The 19,883-nt window shown below is 37.3% G+C and overlaps 1 protein-coding gene across 1 annotated transcript; it reads left to right on the top strand.

Annotated features, from left to right (window-relative positions):
• The first annotated feature begins 2,328 nt into the window (after window positions 1-2,328).
• LOC146633704 (nuclear GTPase SLIP-GC-like) lies at window positions 2,329-13,843 on the top strand. The gene is made up of 23 exons (XM_085351614.1): window positions 2,329-2,366; window positions 4,116-4,197; window positions 4,369-4,481; window positions 5,249-5,290; window positions 5,399-5,437; window positions 6,364-6,388; window positions 6,546-6,632; window positions 6,941-7,028; window positions 8,038-8,254; window positions 8,376-8,597; window positions 9,713-9,919; window positions 10,012-10,187; window positions 10,794-10,887; window positions 10,970-11,057; window positions 11,175-11,296; window positions 11,538-11,711; window positions 11,798-11,952; window positions 12,081-12,198; window positions 12,331-12,439; window positions 12,541-12,671; window positions 12,885-12,966; window positions 13,143-13,224; window positions 13,533-13,843. Exons 2-23 carry the CDS (start codon window positions 4,131-4,133, stop codon window positions 13,600-13,602), a joined length of 2,508 nt encoding a protein of 835 aa, XP_085207740.1. The 5' UTR covers window positions 2,329-2,366; window positions 4,116-4,130; the 3' UTR covers window positions 13,603-13,843.
• The last annotated feature ends 6,040 nt before the right edge of the window (window positions 13,844-19,883 follow it).

Below are 19,883 nucleotides of genomic sequence, written 5' to 3'. Positions count from 1 at the left end.
GCATTTAAGTTTGTTGATTATAAAACTTGTATTTTAGTGTCCTTTAAATTTTGTTATAGAACAATGCCAATGCAAACAGTGACAAGTTCCTGTATAACTGAATTTCATCCTCTGCTTTTGCTATTCACATGGATCCAGCTGAGACACGCATCTTATTTTTTTAACCTCATATTAATCTGTGTTTTAAAGGCAGCAATATTTTTGCAACATCTAAATAATTAATTGAGATAAACTTTAAATGCCGAGAGATGTCAAGAACACTGGACGGAGTGGACTCAATGGCAGAATGGTTAAGGTTTAGTGCCTTTATTTACAGTGACAAGAATTACCAGGGTAATATATATAGTTGCGAGGGAAAAAGGTAAGGCACATACATGAGTTAATGGAGCCAGGTTTTGCATAGTTCACCAATCCAGAGAAGAAAGACTCTGGGCCACCACCACGTGTGTTAAACCTATGTCACGGACCTGGGTCTGAGGGACCCAAGGTTATTAAATAAGTTATGGACATGTGTATTTTTGGTGCTGCTGTCGCTCGTTTTCCTGGTTTGTGTGTGCGTGCGTGTGTGTGTGTGCGTGCGTGTGTGTGTGTGTGTGTGTACAGAGCACCGGTCTACAGGCATCATCAGGCCCGGCAGGTGTGTTCAGACTGGATGCTGGCCACACCTGAGGGAGCTCATTACGCACACCTGCAGCTGATCAAGCCTCGTCGGGGGAGCTACTTAGGTGTGTTGTGGAGCTCTCTCCGACGCTTGTTTCGTGAGACTTCCCGTCAGTTTCCCAGCTAGAAGTCAGTGAGTGTGAGTTTGTCGCAGTGTGGTGTATTTGCCTCTGGTATTTTCCCAGGAGGATTGTGGAAGGAGAGGACAGCAAGCACGGGTTACACGAATACCAAGGAGCAGAGGCACGGAGCAGACCGTGACACTGATGACATAATCTGGGACAGGTGGTCGAGTCATCCACTGTTAAAATAAAAAAAATTCTAAAATTGTTTTCTTAAAGAGAAGGGGCATGCAATTTGGGGGGATTAAATTTAATATACCCCAGTATCCATACAATAGTAAAAAGCTTTTGCATTTCTGTGTGTGGAGTGAAATTGTGGACTGAAGTGAAGAACGGAAGCAATGTCCCAGCACGACTCAGTCTAACAAGCAGTAAAAAAACAAAACATGGGTGTGTGTGGATGCACGCACGCACGCACAAGTATGTTTATATAACTTTATATATCTGTAAATTTGTATATGTTTTGACGTGTTAGGGTTATAAAAGCAAACACATGTAACAAATTGTAAGGAAGAATTTCTGATGGATAAATAGGAAGAAAACGTGTTGATTATTAGTGGTGGAAAGGGGGTGGGATTAGAAAAGCTTATGCTTCTTCCAGAGCTGCTTCTTACTCCTACAGGGTTTTTATTTTATTTTATAACCATTATTGTTTGGCTTTCCTTTGTTTGGCTTTGTTTGTTTTTGTTTCTTTCCCCGCCACAATACAACACATTACAAATACCAGGAATTTCGAGCAGTTTCTTTCATATGGACTTCGTTATCTTCTTATTATTTCCATCTGTCTCTCTCTCTCTTATGAACCGGATCTGTTAGTGCTCTGGCGCTCAGCCTGGCGCACTGGACCGAACCAAATCATGAAATAAGGAGGGGAGGCGATGTCAGACTCTGACTAGATTTCATTATTTGTTGGCAATGACAAAACGACATTAATTCTAGAAGAGAGGAGTGGTAAGGTCAAATACCTTATGAAACAAACATCCCTTTATTGTAATATGTTAATATTTTCAAAAGTAAAAGTAATTGACGGTTTACTATTTTTCTAGCGCTCATGTTATCACTTTTCTCATCCTTATGACGCCTCTGTTTGTTAGTACGGAATGAAGCTTAGAAAACGGGACATAATTGTGCGATTTTATCACTAATTTGTGTTAAATACTTATATAACACAGTGTTCTTTATTTCTTGTCTTTTGTTTTTAATCTGTAAACTTTAATCCATTCGATTTGTTTGTCACCAAACAAAACCGCTTTCTACATGCATCAACACCACTTCTGCGTCTTCCCTATCCTGTTTTTTGTTTTCTGAGTTCTGCTTTTCCGTGCACACCCACTTTACTCTGTCTAGATTTAGCGTTGTATTATATGTAGCGATCCACTTTCACTTGCCAAACAGTGAACTACACTTTTTGCAAAACCGAGTCCCAGTTTGTTTTTGGACTTTTGCTTTTTGCTAGATTTTTTTTTTCACCCTGTTCCAGTGTGTGCCTCCCTGCATTTTGTTTTTATTTTTTTTTTTTTAACTTTTTGTTCATTTATTTATTTTATTGTCAACTGTCTTTTTCTGCATTACTTTAAACCAAAGGTAAGTAGTTTAAACTTTTAATTTGAATTCAATAAAAGTTTATCTGAATATAGAATTAGAGTCAATGAATTTAAGGACCAGTTGATTACAAAGTCTAATTTGTCAAGCAGTACTGTCTGATGAAATATTACAGTTTATCTTTTAGTTTCTTGCTTATGGATGATTTTGTGGAGAAAAAAAACTGGGCCTAAGTAAGTGGCTGGAGAGATTTGAAGATATTGATACGGATGTGATCTACTGACTGTGAAACAGAAAATCTACTAAAAACATGAGTACTACAACATTGTTCTGCAGTCCAATGCAAACATTTTGGAACGTACATTCTCCAGGGCTGTGGGATGCGCCAGGAAGTTGGGGGTGGGGAGGTTTAGGGTGTAAGAGATAAAGTGTACATTGCATTCCTTCTTGTCATGATCTAATGCGCTCTATAAAGTCTGTGAACTAGCAAACCCAGCTGCACACAGAGCACAAGAATAAACAGTATAAGCTGAAACTGATTGTTCCGCACAGCCAAGAAAATCATATCAGATGTTCTGTGGCTAAAATAACTCTTTCATCCACAAAATGGGTGGAGGTCTTAGAACTGAAGGGGAAAAAAAAGGATTGAACCAAAAGTGTCATATTAGCCGAACTGTTTATATTTGGTTTTTAAACTGTGTGTATTTTTCTATCAAACTCAGACTCCGGCTATAAGTATTTTGTCAGAAATATTTTATTATTCTGTTTCCAGTGACATTATGTTCAGTTGAGGTACTGTTGCTGCCCATCTTAAGTTGGGCTTTAGACAACTTGCCCCATTCACGCCCATGCATACAACCACTTTTTCTGTGATCTTTACTTTAGACTTTTTGAATGCAGAATATTTTATTAAAGCTATTTAGCAGGAGCAAAGCAAAGGATGTATTAAATAATAATAATCACTTAATATACTTAACTAATTATTCTACTCCGAGACAATGCAAATTTCTAATACTGATCTTGAGAGTAATGAGAGAGCAGAGGATTGGCACATCCAGGCAGGAAGTTGCACTTCTTTGGGTCGTGTCAATATAATCCAATAGTAAGGTAGTAACGCTATACTGAGTCCTTCAATTACTTGACATTGTAATCCAACACAACACAAATAGAGAATAAATGTAGTTTAGCACTTTTGTGCTATTTTGTCACATAATCATATGATTATGTGATTAAAATAGCACAAAAGTGCCTTCCTTTCCAAACTACATTTATTCTCTATTTGTGCTGTGTTGGATTACAATGTCAAGTAATTGAAGGACTCAGTATAGAGTTACTACGTTACTATTGGATTATATTGGTCTGGGGAGGTTGTTACCCCCCTCTCTCAGTCACTTCCAATCTGGCCTGCACAAACACCACCTCTTCCTGCTCTTCTCTGTTCTCAGTTCTGCTTTACCCTGTGGCAGCCTCGCTTCTGTCAGTCTGCCCCAGGGCAGCTGTGGCTACAACCGTAGCTTGCCTCCACCAGTGTGTGAATGCGAGAGTGAATGAATAGTGGCATTGAAAAGCGCCTTGGGTTCTTTGAAAAGCGCTATATAAATCCAATCCATTATTATCTCCCTCAGCAGCCTTTTCCTGCGTTACTTCTAACAAAAGGTGAACTGTTGAACTTTTAATCTGAATTTGATATCAGTGTCTCTGATTTATATATGCATTAAAGGAGAAGTTGATCACAAATGTCTAACCTGTAAAGCAGTACTGTCTGGTTAAACATCACAGTTTATCTTACAGTTTCACTTCCTTGTCATGGATGATTTCGTAAGAAACAAACTGGCTGAATGGGGGCTAAGTGAGTGGGTGGAGAAATTTAAAGGTAAAGTATTAACGTGAATCCATGATCGGTACAGATATTGATCCTGATGTGATCTGTTAACTGTGAAACAGCTCATATAACTATGCCCATTGCTTTGTCACTCATTGAACAAGAATTTCTAAAGCAAGTTGAGAATAATCTTTATCTCTGCAACTTTATTTTTAATTACAGATGAACAAATCGATGCAGAAAGTCTGCGTGTCCTTGATGATCGAGAAATTGATAATTTGATCCCAAAAGCTGGACCAAGAGTGAAATTCAAGAAGAACCTCAAGCTGTTAAAGGTAATTACGTTTTTTTAACAACATTTTTATTTGAGTGTTCGGAGGTGAACTGTTGTTAGAATTATCAGAATATTAAAAATGTACTGGCGGTAATAATATGTAGTGTCATTTTTGTTAATTCTTTACTAAAACTGAAATGTTTTTGTTGTGCTAGGAAGAAATAAACACAAATCAAGAAATCAAGAAACAGTAGTAAGAGGTTAATATTAAACACTGCTTTGCTGGGCTAAAGGGGCCTTGCTAGCTATGGGATGTTTAAGAGTGCGAAGCAGAGTCTCCAATTCTGTGATCCTGGCCTCCAGAGCTGCAAATAGTCTACAAATAGTATCATTATTGCTAAAGGAGGCTAAGGAGTAATTAAGCACAAAAGTAACAAAAGTAATCTGACACAATGAGCAAGAAAGTGCAGGAGGTACAGGTGAAAGGGCCATGCTGCTAGTGAGTTGGCTACAGGCCAAGCTAAGCTAGCGAATCCCTGATGGCACAGTGAGTGAATACTGTGACTATAATTAGTGAGTGAATACACAGAGTGCATGAAGATAACACTATGAAATACGCTATCTATACGTTTTTAATTAGACTGGCTACACAGATAAGCTACACAAAAATACCACTCTGCGTTGGAACAAGAAGTGATAGTCTACCATGGAGAGGGAACACCAAATGACCCACTGGTGTTCGACAGCGTCTCACTGGCAGTAATTATTTGTAGAGTAATTTTATTAATTCTTAACTAATATAGATTTGAACTGATTTTACTGTTGTAGGAAGAAGAAAACTCAAATCGGGAAACAGTCAATTCTGTTCAAGTAAGTAAATGTGAAGGGAAAAGTTCTTAAATGTCCATATGACAAATACAATTTTAATACACGTTTAAGAGGTTAATATTAAACACTGCTTTGCACTTTTATCTGCAGTGTGAACAGGAGCATGAAGAAGCAGCTGATGTGGTTCAGGTAAGGGTTATACTGAATTTCAGACATTTAGGCCAACTACCTGAGACAAAGTAAAGCTCCATCCTCTGGTCTATAGAAACTGACCACTCTCTACAGAAACCAATAAATGACTGAATCTAAAAACCTAATTCATAGGTTGGGTTGGGAAATATACATTTTGCCCTAGCTAGGGGTTCGCTAACCGTCTCTGTAGGTCTTCATGACTGGGACTTTGTTGTGGAAATTTTGACAATAACCTGCAACACACCCATTGAGCGTTTTGAAAAGGGTGTAATAAACACATTGCAATGTGGATAGAAGCATCCCAGCCAAACCACTAGGATCATCTCTGAATCGTGGCCACCGCCCTTACATCTTATATACCCAGAGACAGACAAAGACACTCCACAAACTCTTACATGTTGGCCCCTCTCACGGGGAGGCTATACCATCAGCCTCATGCTTAAAACCCTCTCCCTCTCAGAGAGAATTATAACCTTGCTTTCTGCTTAACCGTCACCTAAAGATTTACATCCCTGAAAAGGAGAGGGAGTCTCACTATCTGTTTAACGTCTCCCATGAACTAACAATGGCCCCACTGTGTCAGTGTGTGTGTGTAGAGCACAGGGCTCATTTCTAGTGCACATGCATACAATTAAGTGACAGGAGTGCTCTTGCTATACTAAAGTGATATTACTATTACTAATGTGATATGATTAAACATGTGATTAATACACGAGAACAGAAATCTGCCACCAAAACTTAATTATGTAAAAGAATTGTCTCATAGCATAAGAAGAGGGTAATGGGAGGGCGTAATGTACTCTTCATCAGTCTGCTAGTTGAAAACATGGAGAACTTGTACATTAGTGTCCTTTAAATGCTGTTAAAGAGCAATGCCAATGCAAATAGTAATAATTTCCTGTATAACTCATATTCATCCTCAGGTCTTGCCATCCACAAGTGATACAGGTGAGACACATGCATCGTATTTATTGCATCTCATATTAGTCTGTGTTTTAAAGGCACCAATATTTTTTGCAATCTACATAACTTTACTAAGAATAGATTTACTGAGAGAAAGACGTTTTTCTTTTCTTATTATTTTTTGTTGTTTTTATCCAATCAGGAAAGAGAAAATCAGACCTTCAAAGTGATGCCAGCAGGTTGCAGTCACCAGCTAAGCGACAGTGTCAGTCTATGCCAGGATTTGAAGGTATTTATGTTTCTTACTAAACAGTGTCACAGTTTAAGCCACTATAGGGTTAAACCTCTGTGCAGCACAATTTTCCCAACATGCCAGTTTCATCTTTGATGCTAGAAATTACTTTTTCTTTGGCCTGTTGTCAAAATGTAACAGTCACATGATGCATGGTATACTAAGTATGATTGGTAAGTGGTCATATTATGATCCTGATATACTCTAATTCACACAGGTTTGTTTTTTTAACATGAGATTTTACATTTTCTGGTTATTCTAGTCTATAATTCCTTCTAAATAGTTTTTTACTTTTTTGTCCACAGAATCAATCATACTGTCTGATGTGAAAAGCATCATGACATTTGTACATGCCAGACTAAATGACCAAGACAAACTCAGTGCTTTCTTGAAGTGAGTATTAATTTTTTTCATATTTTGTAATGTATGGGCCTGGTTCCACTCCTGATTGCGTGACAGTTTCACTAACAAATCACAGAGTTTGTTTTTAAAGAAAGCAAAAATGCAGAAAATATCTGTAAAACATCCTCAGAAGCTGCTAGTTATGTGTAATTTAGTCACACGGAGATGAATTAACCTAAATGCACTAACTGCACGTCTTTGGACTGTTGGAGAAAGCCAGAGTACCTGGAGAGAACCGAGGCAAACACAGAGAGAACACGTAAACTCAAAACAAAAATGCCCCCAACCAGATGGTGGTGTGAGACAACAGTGCCATCATGCCATCGTGCTGCCTGAACATGAACCCTTTTGGTTCAATAGTCACCAATTAGTTTCTTGTGTCAGTCTGTTTGACGTGTTGGTTCTTTGTTTAGTTGTCTGTGAAGGTTCTCAGTCATCCAGGTCATCGTAGTCAAAGGAGCTTGCAAAGAAAAGCGTCTGGACTTCTTTAAGTTGCTTGAAGACGTTTCACCTCTCATCCGAGAAGTGGAGAAGCTTCTCGGATGAGAGGTGAAACGTCTTCAAGCAACTTAAAGAAGTCCAGACGCTTTTCTTTGCAAGCTCCTTTGACTTTGTTTAGTTATTTTTACATCATACTTTTGACTTACAGCCGCACAATTATAGATGACGGAATGATTCGGTAGTAAACTAAAACTTTCCAATTTAAGACCAACAAAGACTGATATTTTTAGGAAGTTTTGGTGACTTAGCTACATTTTTTTTCCTGTTCCCGGTATCTACCAACTCTTGAAGGAAACATTTTCACTTTAGCTGTCACAAAAAAGGTGTAGATCAAAACAACATACAGTAAACAATTAGTGGAGCGAGTCTATAAAACTGAAATGCCTAGTAGTGATTACTATTAAAAATAACAAAACTCTCTTTTAAACCTTTTGAAGCATGCTTAAAAATGTTTTCATGACTGAATCAATTAACCCATCTTTAAAATCTTGTTCAACAGGAAAAAGATCAGTGATTTGGAGACAGACAAGAGGGAGCTGGTTGGTGTCTTTGGTAAAACTGGGGCTGGAAAGAGCTCTTTGATAAATGCCATCATTGAAGAGAAGAATCTTTTACCCTCAGGAAGCATCAATGCCTGCACCTCAGTCATGATCAAAGTGGAAGCTAACACACGTAGCACAAAGTATGAAGCAGAAATTGAGTTCATCACAAAGGAGGTAAAATGAATTCTCAAAGTTTGATTTGTACTTAAAACTAAATCATTTGTTATAGTGCAGTTCTTGGAGCTTAAGGCTGGGTACATGCCTCCAATAAATGGCTTGTCATCTATTTTTGTAGGAGTGGAAAGATGAGTTGTGGTCATTTCGTCAGTTTCTTGACAATAATGAAGATCAGGACAAGGAAGGCGATGATGATTATCGTGATGCTGTTGAAAAGCTGTCAGCACTTTATGGAGAAGAATGGAAAGAAAAGTCCTCTGAAAACCTCATGGAGAACAAATATTTCAAAGAAATTCCAGAATTTCTCCAATCCAGGCGAAAGATTTTGAGATGTGAATCAGTAAGACAAACTCATATTGCTACTATAACAGACAGCCATGATAGTCTACACACTGGGGATGCTGGGAAGGGGACACAGGTGAAACTAGGACATCTTGGACACAAAAGGGAACTGACCAAATTAACAAAAGATTACGAATTGGAAACACATCTCACTTCTGAAAACAAAATGCAGCATAGATCCAAAAGTCCAAAAAACACAAAACACCAAAAACAGTTTTTTTCTTTCTTTATTTCTGTCTGTCGAATTAGAGACTTACTCAAAACTATCAAATGGTTGATTGTTTTAAAAAGGGTTTCACATGACCTGAATTTCTCCTCAGTCTTGATCCAATATAACGCAAGGGGAAGCTTGTACATGACACAATCTGATCATTTAAATCGAAAATTGACGAAGGTTCCCTTGCACATCTATTTTGGCATTTCCCTGTCTTTAAAGCTTTTTGGAGCCAGATTTTTACGTGGTTTTCAAACCAATTTAGGAAAAAAGTACCACTTGATGGTACACTGGCTATAATTGGATCATTTGCATCAATCGAATCTGTTTTTCCTTTTCACAAAAACAGATAATTACAATGGGTATGCTGGCTGCAAAGAAACTTATTCTTTTACAGTGGCGGTCTTCTTCGGCCCCGTGTTTTAAAAGGTGGTTTAATGAGATGGTGTCTGGGCCAGGGTGGAACAGATAATATTTGATAGAAAGGGGAAACTGGCGAGTTTTTGTACGATTTGGTAGCCATTTCTAGAATTCTTAATTAACTGATCATAATTCATGCCTCACACGCTGTGCGAATTTTCTTATTTTATTTTACTCTTTATTTAGTTAATGTTGTTATAATTTTTTCTTCCTCTTTTTTCTCCTTTTTCTTTTTTCCTTATAAGTTCACAAATGCTAAATGTAGTAATTGTCCTCAGTTGAATCTGTATAAGCATGCTGTGTTTAATATAAAAGCAAAAAATAAAATGATTAAAAATATATATATATATATATATATTTTTTTTAGTGATCCAATTTCTTTAAGTTTTTTTTATGTCACGGACTTTTTAATGGTTTTTGTAAAGCACTTAAACTGTAGGATTAAAATTAAACTGCACTGCTTTTATTATTTATTGCAGGCTAATGAACTTTCTGCAAAATGTGTCAAGTACACAAGAAGTGATTCAAAACAAGGAGAAGGCAATGAAGGAAAAAAGTGGTTTTGGCCACTAGTGAAGTGTGTGACTGTCAGGGTGCCAAACAAGTCTCTTCTCCAGCATGTCACACTTGTGGACCTTCCTGGAAATGACGACTGTAACAAGAGCAGAGATCAGATGTGGAAAGGGGTAATTCACATTTACTGCTCTTTGCTTATACTGTGTTGTCTGTAAACAGTCATCTTTCAATGAAGCACTGAGACATGTTATTCTCCTTTCAGATAGTTGGAGATTGTTCTACTGTGTGGATTGTGACTGACATTAATCGAGCAGCATGTGAGAAAGCAGCCTGGGGGATCCTGGAAAGTGTCAGTAGTCTGATTGGAAATGGTGGCGAATGTCAGCAAATTCACTTTATCTGCACCAAGTCTGATCTTCTTGATGATTCTGATGATCTGTAAGTACATTTTCCATGCAAACTCCCATATTTGCGAGTTTGTTTTTTAAACAGTCAAAATAAATACATTAAGCAAATAAAGCCATATAATCATATATGACTGGACCCGCAAAGCAGACAACTGAAGCTCAATAGGTTTATTTTTAATGAAACAAATGTATACAATGAACTGGTGAATTAGTGGAGAGCACCACCCTAAGGTGGTGGTTTGGGAGAGAGTACTCAATGACTGGCTGGAAGGAAAAAAGACGGAGACTGTAGTGAACAGGTAAGTATTTTGGTGTGAGGCTCTGACAACCCAAGTTAGCAAGTAGGAGTATGAGAGGATATTAACCAGACCAGACATTTAAAAATAGAAGGCAACAAACTGGAGTACCAGCACCATCAGGCAGAGAAACATTGCCACAGCCAGTCTTTAAATACAATCTATGTGTTAACAAAGAGTTACAGGTGTGCAAAAGTCAGGCAAAGCTCTGCTTGGTTCCCACATTTTCACCTAAAGGCCAAGAATAAATCAAAACCGCCCAGCCTGCCCCAAATTAATGATGGTGATGGTGATGATAATAGTGATGACGGTAACAGTACAGATGTGCTCATTTCTTGTAGTTCACGAGCTCATATCCATGATCGAATAGTAATGAGAAACCTGCAAGCCAAGGATGGAGTAAGGAAAGAATTCAACAAGCGAAGCAAGATTAAGGTGAGTTTTATAGGCTGATAGAAAATAATACAGACTCTCCACAGTTGCAAAGATGCTTTAAAATTAAATCATTTTTCCGCAGAAACACTTCACTGACGACAGTTTCAAAGTGTTCACAGTGAGCTCCAAAGAGTTCCTAAAAGGGAAGCATCTAAGTCCAGAAGAGACTGGTAGGTGAAGTCTTGATGCACATGTTGTTTTAGTTTGCTCTGACTGAAAGAAGAATTATTTAATTTGAATTATAGTACGTAATTTCAAACTGTGGCACTGAAATTTCTTCTTAACAGAAATACCCAAACTTCAGGGATTTTTGCAAGATCTCAATGACTGTCACTCTGAGATAGTAAACTATGTGAGTGGAGCTTATGGGATTCTTGCTTTGATTCAAGGAGCCAACTCCGGAGGAGTGGTAAGTTCAAGTAAAAGATATACAACAACATTCTCTTACATGTTGGGATTTATCAAATGTCTTTGTGTTTCTTATTGTGTTTTTTATGTATTAATTTATAGGTTATTAAGTGATCAATTGATTGTATTTTTGCCGTTCTGTTTTACTTACAGTAGAGTGACTTAAAGCCAAGTGGAGTTTATAGAGAAGAAATAATAATAAGTATTTTGTTTATGGTTTTATTCCTTCAAATATTTTTCAGGATGATAAAAAAGGTGAGGTGTGTTCAGAACTTGAGAGACACATGATCCTTCAACTAGCAAATATCAACAAAGAAATGGAAGAGACCATTACGGCCTTTGAAAAATGTCTTAATGATGGCGTTGAGAAATCCAAACGTTCATACGGAGAAAAACTCAAGAACTTCTTGTATCACGTATGTATTTTAAATCTAGTTACAAAAAAATTACATATTTAACAGTAATATGTATTTAAATAATTCTGTTTTCTTTTTTGTTTTAGGGAAAGAAGGGTGGTGCTTTTCACAAGGTACTGAAGTGTGTCGTTGAGAATGGTGGCGTCCACAAACCAAAGAACAAGACCCTAATTAACCTTAACATGATGTTGGCTTCATGCCTGACTGACAGCATTGATGAAGAATTCAGAAAGACCTTCCCGTAAGAAAAGACAAGTTCTAAACAGTCACATAATATTATTCAAGATATGTAATTTATAACATATCACAATTTTCAAATATAAACTTGCCAACTCTGCCATTAATAACCACAATGTTTACATGTTTTAGAAATGACTCAGAATGTGGAGCATTCAACGGAGTCATCAAGAGTTTTTCTCTTAACACTGATTCTCTGATTGAAAAGTACAAAAATACTGAACTGCAGCTCAGATTTCTCAAGACAGAGGTAAGAGATGAAACTTTCCTATACATCAATTCAAACAGTAAAGTACAGTAAAAGGAAAAAATGAAAAATTAGTTTTATAGCTTGATGTAATTTAAAACGACGTTCATCTGTATTTCATGTTTTGTGTCTAAGGAAGAAAAAATTAAGGCAAAACTGAACAGAATGATCCGGGAACAGAAGAAAAAAGTCTACAGCAGTCTGACAGAGACAATTGTGAACATTATGGAAGAAGGCTACAAGAGTAAGAGATAATATTATTCACAACTTGGCACTAAAACACATATTTATATTTATCATTATTGAGCAAGAGAAATCTGATTGGAGTTTTCTGTCTTATTGTAGAGGCTGCAGAATTTAGTGGAAAAGACACGCTGTACAACATGAGGGAGACTATTAAGAACCATGTGCACTCAAAAAAGGACATGTTTGAGCAGGCAAAAAATACCATGTTGGAGAAGTTACGCAGTTTAAGGGTTTGTCCTGTTTTATGAAGAAATATTATGACCGTATTTTGTTATAGCTCACCTGAAGGCTTTTTCTGTGTTTAACTGGAATAGACTTATACAAAAATTTATGTTTCCATTTATGTTTTAAATGAAGTCTGAGAAATTTCTAAATGTAATTTAATATGACTTTAATACAATATTTGATCTGTGATAAGTGAATACATTTTTTTTTTAAATTAGAGAGACATCCTTGAGATTCTGGAGACTACTATGAAGGAATCCTTTGAACTTTCATTCAAGACTGATGGGAGCTCACTCCCAGGTAAACAGGACAGTTTGCTGTAATTACATCGGTTCCAAGTGCTTGATAATGCTTCCGTCCTTTTCTCTTTATCTTTGCAATCTTGCACCTGATAACTTCGTCTGTGTAACTATTTATCTGTTTTTCAAATTAACTTATAAATTACTGATTCATAAAAATTCAAATTTGTTTTTCAGATGTTTCAACAGAGCTTGATATGGTGAAGAAACGTTATGATGAACTTCCAGGCACTCCAGATGATGAAGTGTCTCTTACTGGGTAACTCCTAATATGTTATCAATGGTATTACATTAAATATTAAAAATTTTACAAAAAATAAATAATTTTTGCTCTTAACAATGTTAACAATTATTTTAAGCCAAAGTATGATGATCAGCTGAGAGGCTGCAATGAGTCCATTTTAGGGGAATCTGCAATTCAACATTTAAACTAATTATAGCCATTAGTATTCTTTAGTGTGAGGAGTTTTACAAGCAATATTACGATTTTTAAAATGTAGAAATTATATTATGTTCATTGGTTATTGTTTATTGTCAAACCTTTGCTCTCTTTTTTTAATGTTTCAGAGTTGCTGACCAGGTAGTAACTGCAGAAGCCTGGACACAAACAGGTCTTACCAGAGGAAGTGCTGTTTAAAACAAAGAAAACATCTGATTTGGTCTCAGTCCTTTTCAGTTGTTTTTATTTGGTCTTTGGTGACATTTGACTTTGATTTTGTGAATGTCATAAGTGATTCTGGATTTTTATTTCTGTAAGACATCTGTCTCTTTTAATGTTTTAAATCTTGAGGCTAGCAGAGAAGTTGGAGGAAAAACTGAAAGAGATTCACATCACTCTACATACATTGTTTTGATCTACTTTAATGCTTTTATTTCATGAGTTTGGTTATGGTTCATTCAGATGACAATGACAATTATATAGTACATTTCAGTACATGTAAAATCAGTCTACTTATCACAGAAGGTAAAAACATGGCAACACTTTATAATACAGCCCACAACTAACGCGTAATTCCCCTGTAATTAAAAGGAACATCAATGTATTTTATCTAAAATTACAATTAAAACTGTGATTGTATTTACCTACAAATATTTAAAGGTAACAAGTCATCCAGACCATTGATTTAAGATTTTTATTATGAGATAATAGTTTTTCATCTCAACCTTTCACACACAAATGTGTTTTTGACAGGTTTTCATACATTAGAGCCACAGCAGAGGGTGCGTTTTCTTAAAAACAATATCTGAATTAGGATAAGATGGATTTGTGTATGAAAAACACAACTAGTCATAAATTTATTTGTAAAACTTAAAGTTTCTGGGGTTTTTTTCCAAGGACACATTCACACTTCTTGTCATGCTCTTTTAATTGTTGCTTTCTTGTTCCCTACAATCTTTCTGACCTGTCATCTATGTTTATTCTTCACAAAAAATATTATTATATGAACATTGTTTTGGTAGTAGTATCAGTGGACTCTGTTGTGATATTTTGACAACATAGTGTGCTGTTGACAGAATTTGAGTTTGTCTAAGGTGCACCTCTGTCACACCTAACAGCCATTGTTGTTGTTGCAGGTCTTTCCAAGTATCCTGTGCCATTTGAGTCCCCACAAAAGAACTGAGTGTATTTTGTATGAAAATATATTATCACATTATTTCTAAAAGCGTGTCTTACAATCTGAATCCCCAATTTACCTTAGAAATCAATTATACTTTTGTTTGGGTTTTTAATGCAATGCAATATCCTGAAATGCCATGTCCAGTCATTTTTGTTCAAGTTCAGTTTTTAAAATATAAGTAATAAAAATTAAAAACAGTTGTACACCCTTACTCATAATATTATAACCAGATGTTATTTTAATTCTGTGAATACATTTTCAATGCTTAAAGTCTTTGATATAAGTCCCTGAATTGGCTGTAACCCCCATTACTCTTACTCTTAGGGGCATTGTTTTTTTGTTGTTGTTATTTTTGTTTGTTTTGTTTTCTTTTATTTTTTTAAAGGAAAATCATCTTTTTTTAAAGAACCAGAATAAATATCAGTCTTTCATCAACATTTTCTTCCATTTTTCTGAATGATTCACAGATGTGTTGAAGGCAAGGCAAGTTTATTTGTATAGCACAATTCAACAACAACAAGGTGATTCAAAGTGCTTTACAGAGACATTAGAAACAAAAACAAATAAAAAGCATGATTTAAAATTGATTAAAACAAGCAAACAAACAAACTAATTAACAAACAAACAAAACAGTATATAAAATCAAAACAGATAAAATCAGTAGTTAAATGTAAGTTTTGAAATTTAAGCTTAAAAGTGTGGATTTGGTGCTTTATTCAAATGCAGCTGAGAATAGGTGAGTCTTCAACCTGGATTTAAATAAACTGAGTGTTTCAGCTGATCTGAGGCTTTCTGGGAGTTTGTTCCAGATATAAGGAGCATAAAAGCTGAATGCAGCTTCTCCGTGTCTGGTTCTGACTCTGGGAACTGATAAAAGACCGGATCCAGATGACCTGAGGGATCTGGAAGGTTCATACTGGGTCAGGAGGTCACTGATGTATTTTGGTCCTAAACCATTCAGAGCTTTATAGACCAGCATCAGAACTTTAAAGTCTATCCTCTGACGGACAGGCAGCCAGTGTAAAGACCTCAGAGCTGGACTGATGTGGTCCACTTTTTTGGTCTTAGTGAGGACTCGAGCAGCAGAGTTCTGAATGAGCTGTAGTTGTCTGACTGATTTTTTAGGTAGACCTGTAAAGATGCTGTTACAGTAATCAAGCCTACTAAAGATGAATGCATGGACTAGTTTTTCCAGGTCCTGTTGAGACATCAGATCTTTTATCCTTGATATATTCTTGAGGTGATAGTAAGCTGACTTTGTTATTGTCTTAATGTGTTTTTCTAAGTTTAGGTCTGCATCCATCACTACACCCAAATTTCTCGCCTGTGGTTTTTAGGTGTATAGATTGAAGTTCTCTGGTGACCTGTAATCGTTTTTCTTTGGCGCCAAAGACTATTACCTCAGTTTTGTTTTTGTTTAGCTGGAGAAAATTGTGGCACAACCAGTCATTAATTTCCTCAATGCATTTACCAAGAGCCTGTACAGGGCCTCGGTCTCCTGGTGACATTGTGATATATATTTGTGTGTCATCTGCATAGCTGTGGTAGTTTATTTTGTTGTTTATTTTGTTGTTCTTTATATGAAGCATAACATGTTCACCCTCTCATGCTTATTTACAGTATAAACTGATACTGCCTCACGTAAGTAATAAAGGCTAATTTAAGTATAAAGTATGAAATATTTCTCAATGCATTTTGTATTATAGTATTTTTTTTTTCATATTTTGGTATCTCAACCTCAAAAACGTAAGGCAGCAAGACTGTTGATGTAAAAGGAGACTGTGAAGACTATTAAAAATTGTGTATAAATGATAACAATAGTAAATTTACAGTGAAGTATATGGGCATGATTTTATTATTTTTTTATCATTCTTGATGAGCTCTCAGCCGTAAAAGGCTGATGGGGTATTGTAGTCACTCTGCCTGGTGGGTGGAGCCTATCCCAGCAGTCCAGAGGCGGGGTGAACAGGTCTATCGCAGGGCCAACACAGAGAGACAGACCGTTATACTCACATTCACACAATAGGCAACTTCGGATTTCTAAGTCTAATATCAGCCTGCAATTGAGTCAAATTGATAACTTCATGCAATCTGTGTCTGACAACCCAGTGTTGTGCAGAAAACAGCAGACATAACTCTGACTTGACTGAGCAAAAAACAACATTAGTTTATTGTCTAGTCTTTCACACAAACAGCAACTTCCAAAATGACAACCCATCCATATATTCAATTCAATTCAGTTTTATTTTTATAGCGCCAAATCACAACAACAGTCACCTCATGGCGCTTTATATTGTACAGTAGATCCTACAATAATAGATACAGAGAAAAACCCAACAATCATATGACAAGCATTTTGGCGACAGTGGGAAGGAAAAACTCCCTTTTAACAGGAAGAACCCTCCGGCAGAACCAGGCTCAGGGAGGGGCTGGGCCATCTGCTGCGACCGGTTGGGGTGAGAGAAAGAAGACAGGATAACGACATACTGTGGAAGAGAGACAGAGATTAATAAAAGGTATGATTCAATGCAGAGGTCTATTAACACATAGTGAGTGAGAAAGGTGACTGGAAAGGAAAAACTCAATGCGTCATGGGAATCCCCGGCAGCCTACATCTATTGCAGCTAAGGGAGGATTCAGGGTCACCTGGTCCAGCCCTAACTATATGCTTTAGCAAAAAGGAAAGTTTTAAGCCTAATCTTAAAAGTAGAGATAGTGTCCCCCCAAACAAAACTGGAAGCTGGTTCAACAGAAGAGGGGCCTGAAAACTGAAGGCTCTCCCTCCCATTCTACTTTTAAATACTCTAGGAACAACAAGTAGGCCTGCAGAGCGAGAGCGAAGTGCTCTAATAGGGTGATATGGTACTACAAGGTCATTGAGATAAGATGGGGCCTCTTTGGCTCTCAGCGAAGGCGGTCGCACTTTTCTCCTCTCCTCCTTACCCTTATCTTCCCTGCTTAGCCTCTATGTCCTTGTCTTGTCTCGTGTGCATTACTTTCCAAACGCCTTCGATGCTTGTGCCCTACCAGGGAAGATGGCAGTCAACTGGACCAGCGCAGACATGCTGCAGGACCGGATGCGCTGTCTACACCGGCTCTCTCTTACCCTTTACCCGCCCCTGTGGCTTGTCTTGTGTTTCTATGGTGTCGTGTGCTTTTTGTGCTGAGGTGTTTTTTCTGTTATCAAACTGTTCTCCCACTAGGAGCTCAGTCTGAGTGGAGTTTTTTTTCTCCTCCTCTTACCTCATGTTTTGTATTTTCGTTGTTTTTTTTCCTATCAGCCTACCTTTCTGACATGTCTCCCCAATGTGATGTTTGTGTAAAGTTGGTCAGAAGGTTCCTTTGTAAGTGCGCATGCGCCATTAGCGTGCTGCCTGCTGTAACCCTAATTTCCTTCGGGATTAATAAAGTATTCTGATTCTGATTATTTAAGACCTTGTATGTGAGGAGCAGGATTTTGAATCCAACTCTGGATTTAACAGGAAGCCAATGAAGGGAAGTCAAAGCAGGAGAAATATGCTCTCTCTTTCTAGTCCCTGTCAGTACTCTTGCTGCAGCATTTTGAATTAACTGAAGGCTTTTCAGGAAGTTTTTTGGACTTCCTGGTAATAATGAATTGCAGTAGTCGAGCGTGGAAGTAATAAATACATGAACTAGTTTTTCAGCATCAGTAACACCATTAACACCATTTTAACCACTCGTTATGCTAGTCTAACCGTTTTCTATTAAACTATACAATACATATTATGCATTTCAGATTGCTCAAATTAAATCATGTACATTACAAACCTTGTTCCCCTGTCGACTGTAGCTAGATGGTTTGAAAGAAGAGTAAAAGATGCCATTTATGTCCACTGTGAGCGACCATCTTTGAACAGAGGCGGTGGTTTACGACACCAACTGTCTGCCATCTATAATCCAGTGTTGAGATCCCTTCACAGACGCCTTAACGCCCACTCACATCCTGGGCCATCTGACCTCAGGAAATCACATGACAGGGTGGGGCTAGGTTTCACAATGAGCTCACCCGAAACCTCGTGACCTACACCCATTTTCACACCTTGGCTCGTGCGATTAGATAGAGGATCATTAGGGGGTCCATCGAGAGAGTGGTCTAAGTGGAGTGCTGCTTTTGAAAGCCAGATTGAAAAGGGACAAAAATCTGTAATCTGCATAGTGAGGACCTGAACTGAACTTTTTCCAGTAATTTACTTATAAATGGCAGTTTTGAAATAGCCCAATAATTACTAGTAGAGCAAGGATCTAGATTCTGTTTGGTTTTTTTTTATTTATTTATTTTAAAAAAGAGGAGTTTCCTCAGCATGTTTAAAGGATGGAACAAAACCTTGCCTCAGTGTACTGTTGATGATGGATAACAATGTGGGACCAATGATGGTGAGAGTCCCAGACAAGACAGAGAGAGGCAATATATCTAAAGAGCACGATGAGAATTTCATTTTGCCTATTACTGTAATGAAGTCAGCATATTTACTATGGAAGGCCTCGATCCAGACCTTGCGACCCTACCGGAAATACTCCGGAAGTGTCTAGTCATTTTCAGACCTGATGCGTCATGTTCCTTAAGCATGAGGGGAGGGGTATGGTTGCTGGGGGGAGATCAGAGAGGGTTCCTGAAGCATAGGGGTGATGCAGCAGCAGTTGACTCTGTGCTGTATAGAGAGACAGAGCGGCAGTTAGTTTTCCACAAACTCATAGTTTGAATTCTGTTTCAATATTATGACAATTTTCTCTGTATTATTTTTTTTTTTACAATAGCGGATGTAATTTTACTTTCTTAAGCTGCACCGGCGCTTGTAATGGGAAAAAAAGAGTGACTTCCTATTGCCTGTAGAGAACCGTTTCTTTCTAATAGTATTTTATTTTCCTATAATACAGACGCAGTAAAAAACCTTTAAGATGATCTGTCTAGCAACAAATTGCATTTTTAGGCTACACCATAGCTTGTGATGAAAAGAAGAACTTTCTATCCGCTTGTAACCTACAGGCTGTCTACCCCGTATGTTTAAAAATGAATAAATATCCCTTAGTGAATACTTTTCTTTGAATACTACTTTTCCTTTTGAGAGTCCCTTTTACAAGGGACTGAAAAACAAACCATAATTGCCGTGACAGGCGATCTTGTTTCACACACACACACACACACACACACCGCGGGTCAAGGAGGAATGAGACAGCGGTAGAGTTTTTTTCTTCATTACTTTTACAATGGGTTTTCTCAATAGACAGAAAATGAAAATGATGACGCTGAGGAGTCAACAGCCGATATTATCATTGCTTG

The sequence above is a fragment of the Diplotaxodon limnothrissa genome, linkage group LG4 (genome assembly GCF_057381915.1).
Source record: "Diplotaxodon limnothrissa isolate DT_005_m linkage group LG4, D_limnothrissa_male_GT1.1, whole genome shotgun sequence".
Lineage (NCBI taxonomy): Eukaryota > Metazoa > Chordata > Actinopteri > Cichliformes > Cichlidae > Diplotaxodon > Diplotaxodon limnothrissa.
This window is presented reverse-complemented; position numbering and strand designations above follow the sequence as displayed.

Coding starts and splice junctions, on each gene's coding strand:
- LOC146633704 (XM_085351614.1), top strand. CDS start 4,131: ATGGATGATTTCGTAAGAAACAAACTGGCTGAATGGGGGCTAAGTGAG. Junction 11,058..11,174: donor TCTAAGTCCAGAAGAGACTG/GTAGGTGAAGTC, acceptor TCTTCTTAACAG/AAATACCCAAACTTCAGGGA. Junction 12,672..12,884: donor AGAAGTTACGCAGTTTAAGG/GTTTGTCCTGTT, acceptor TTTTTAAATTAG/AGAGACATCCTTGAGATTCT.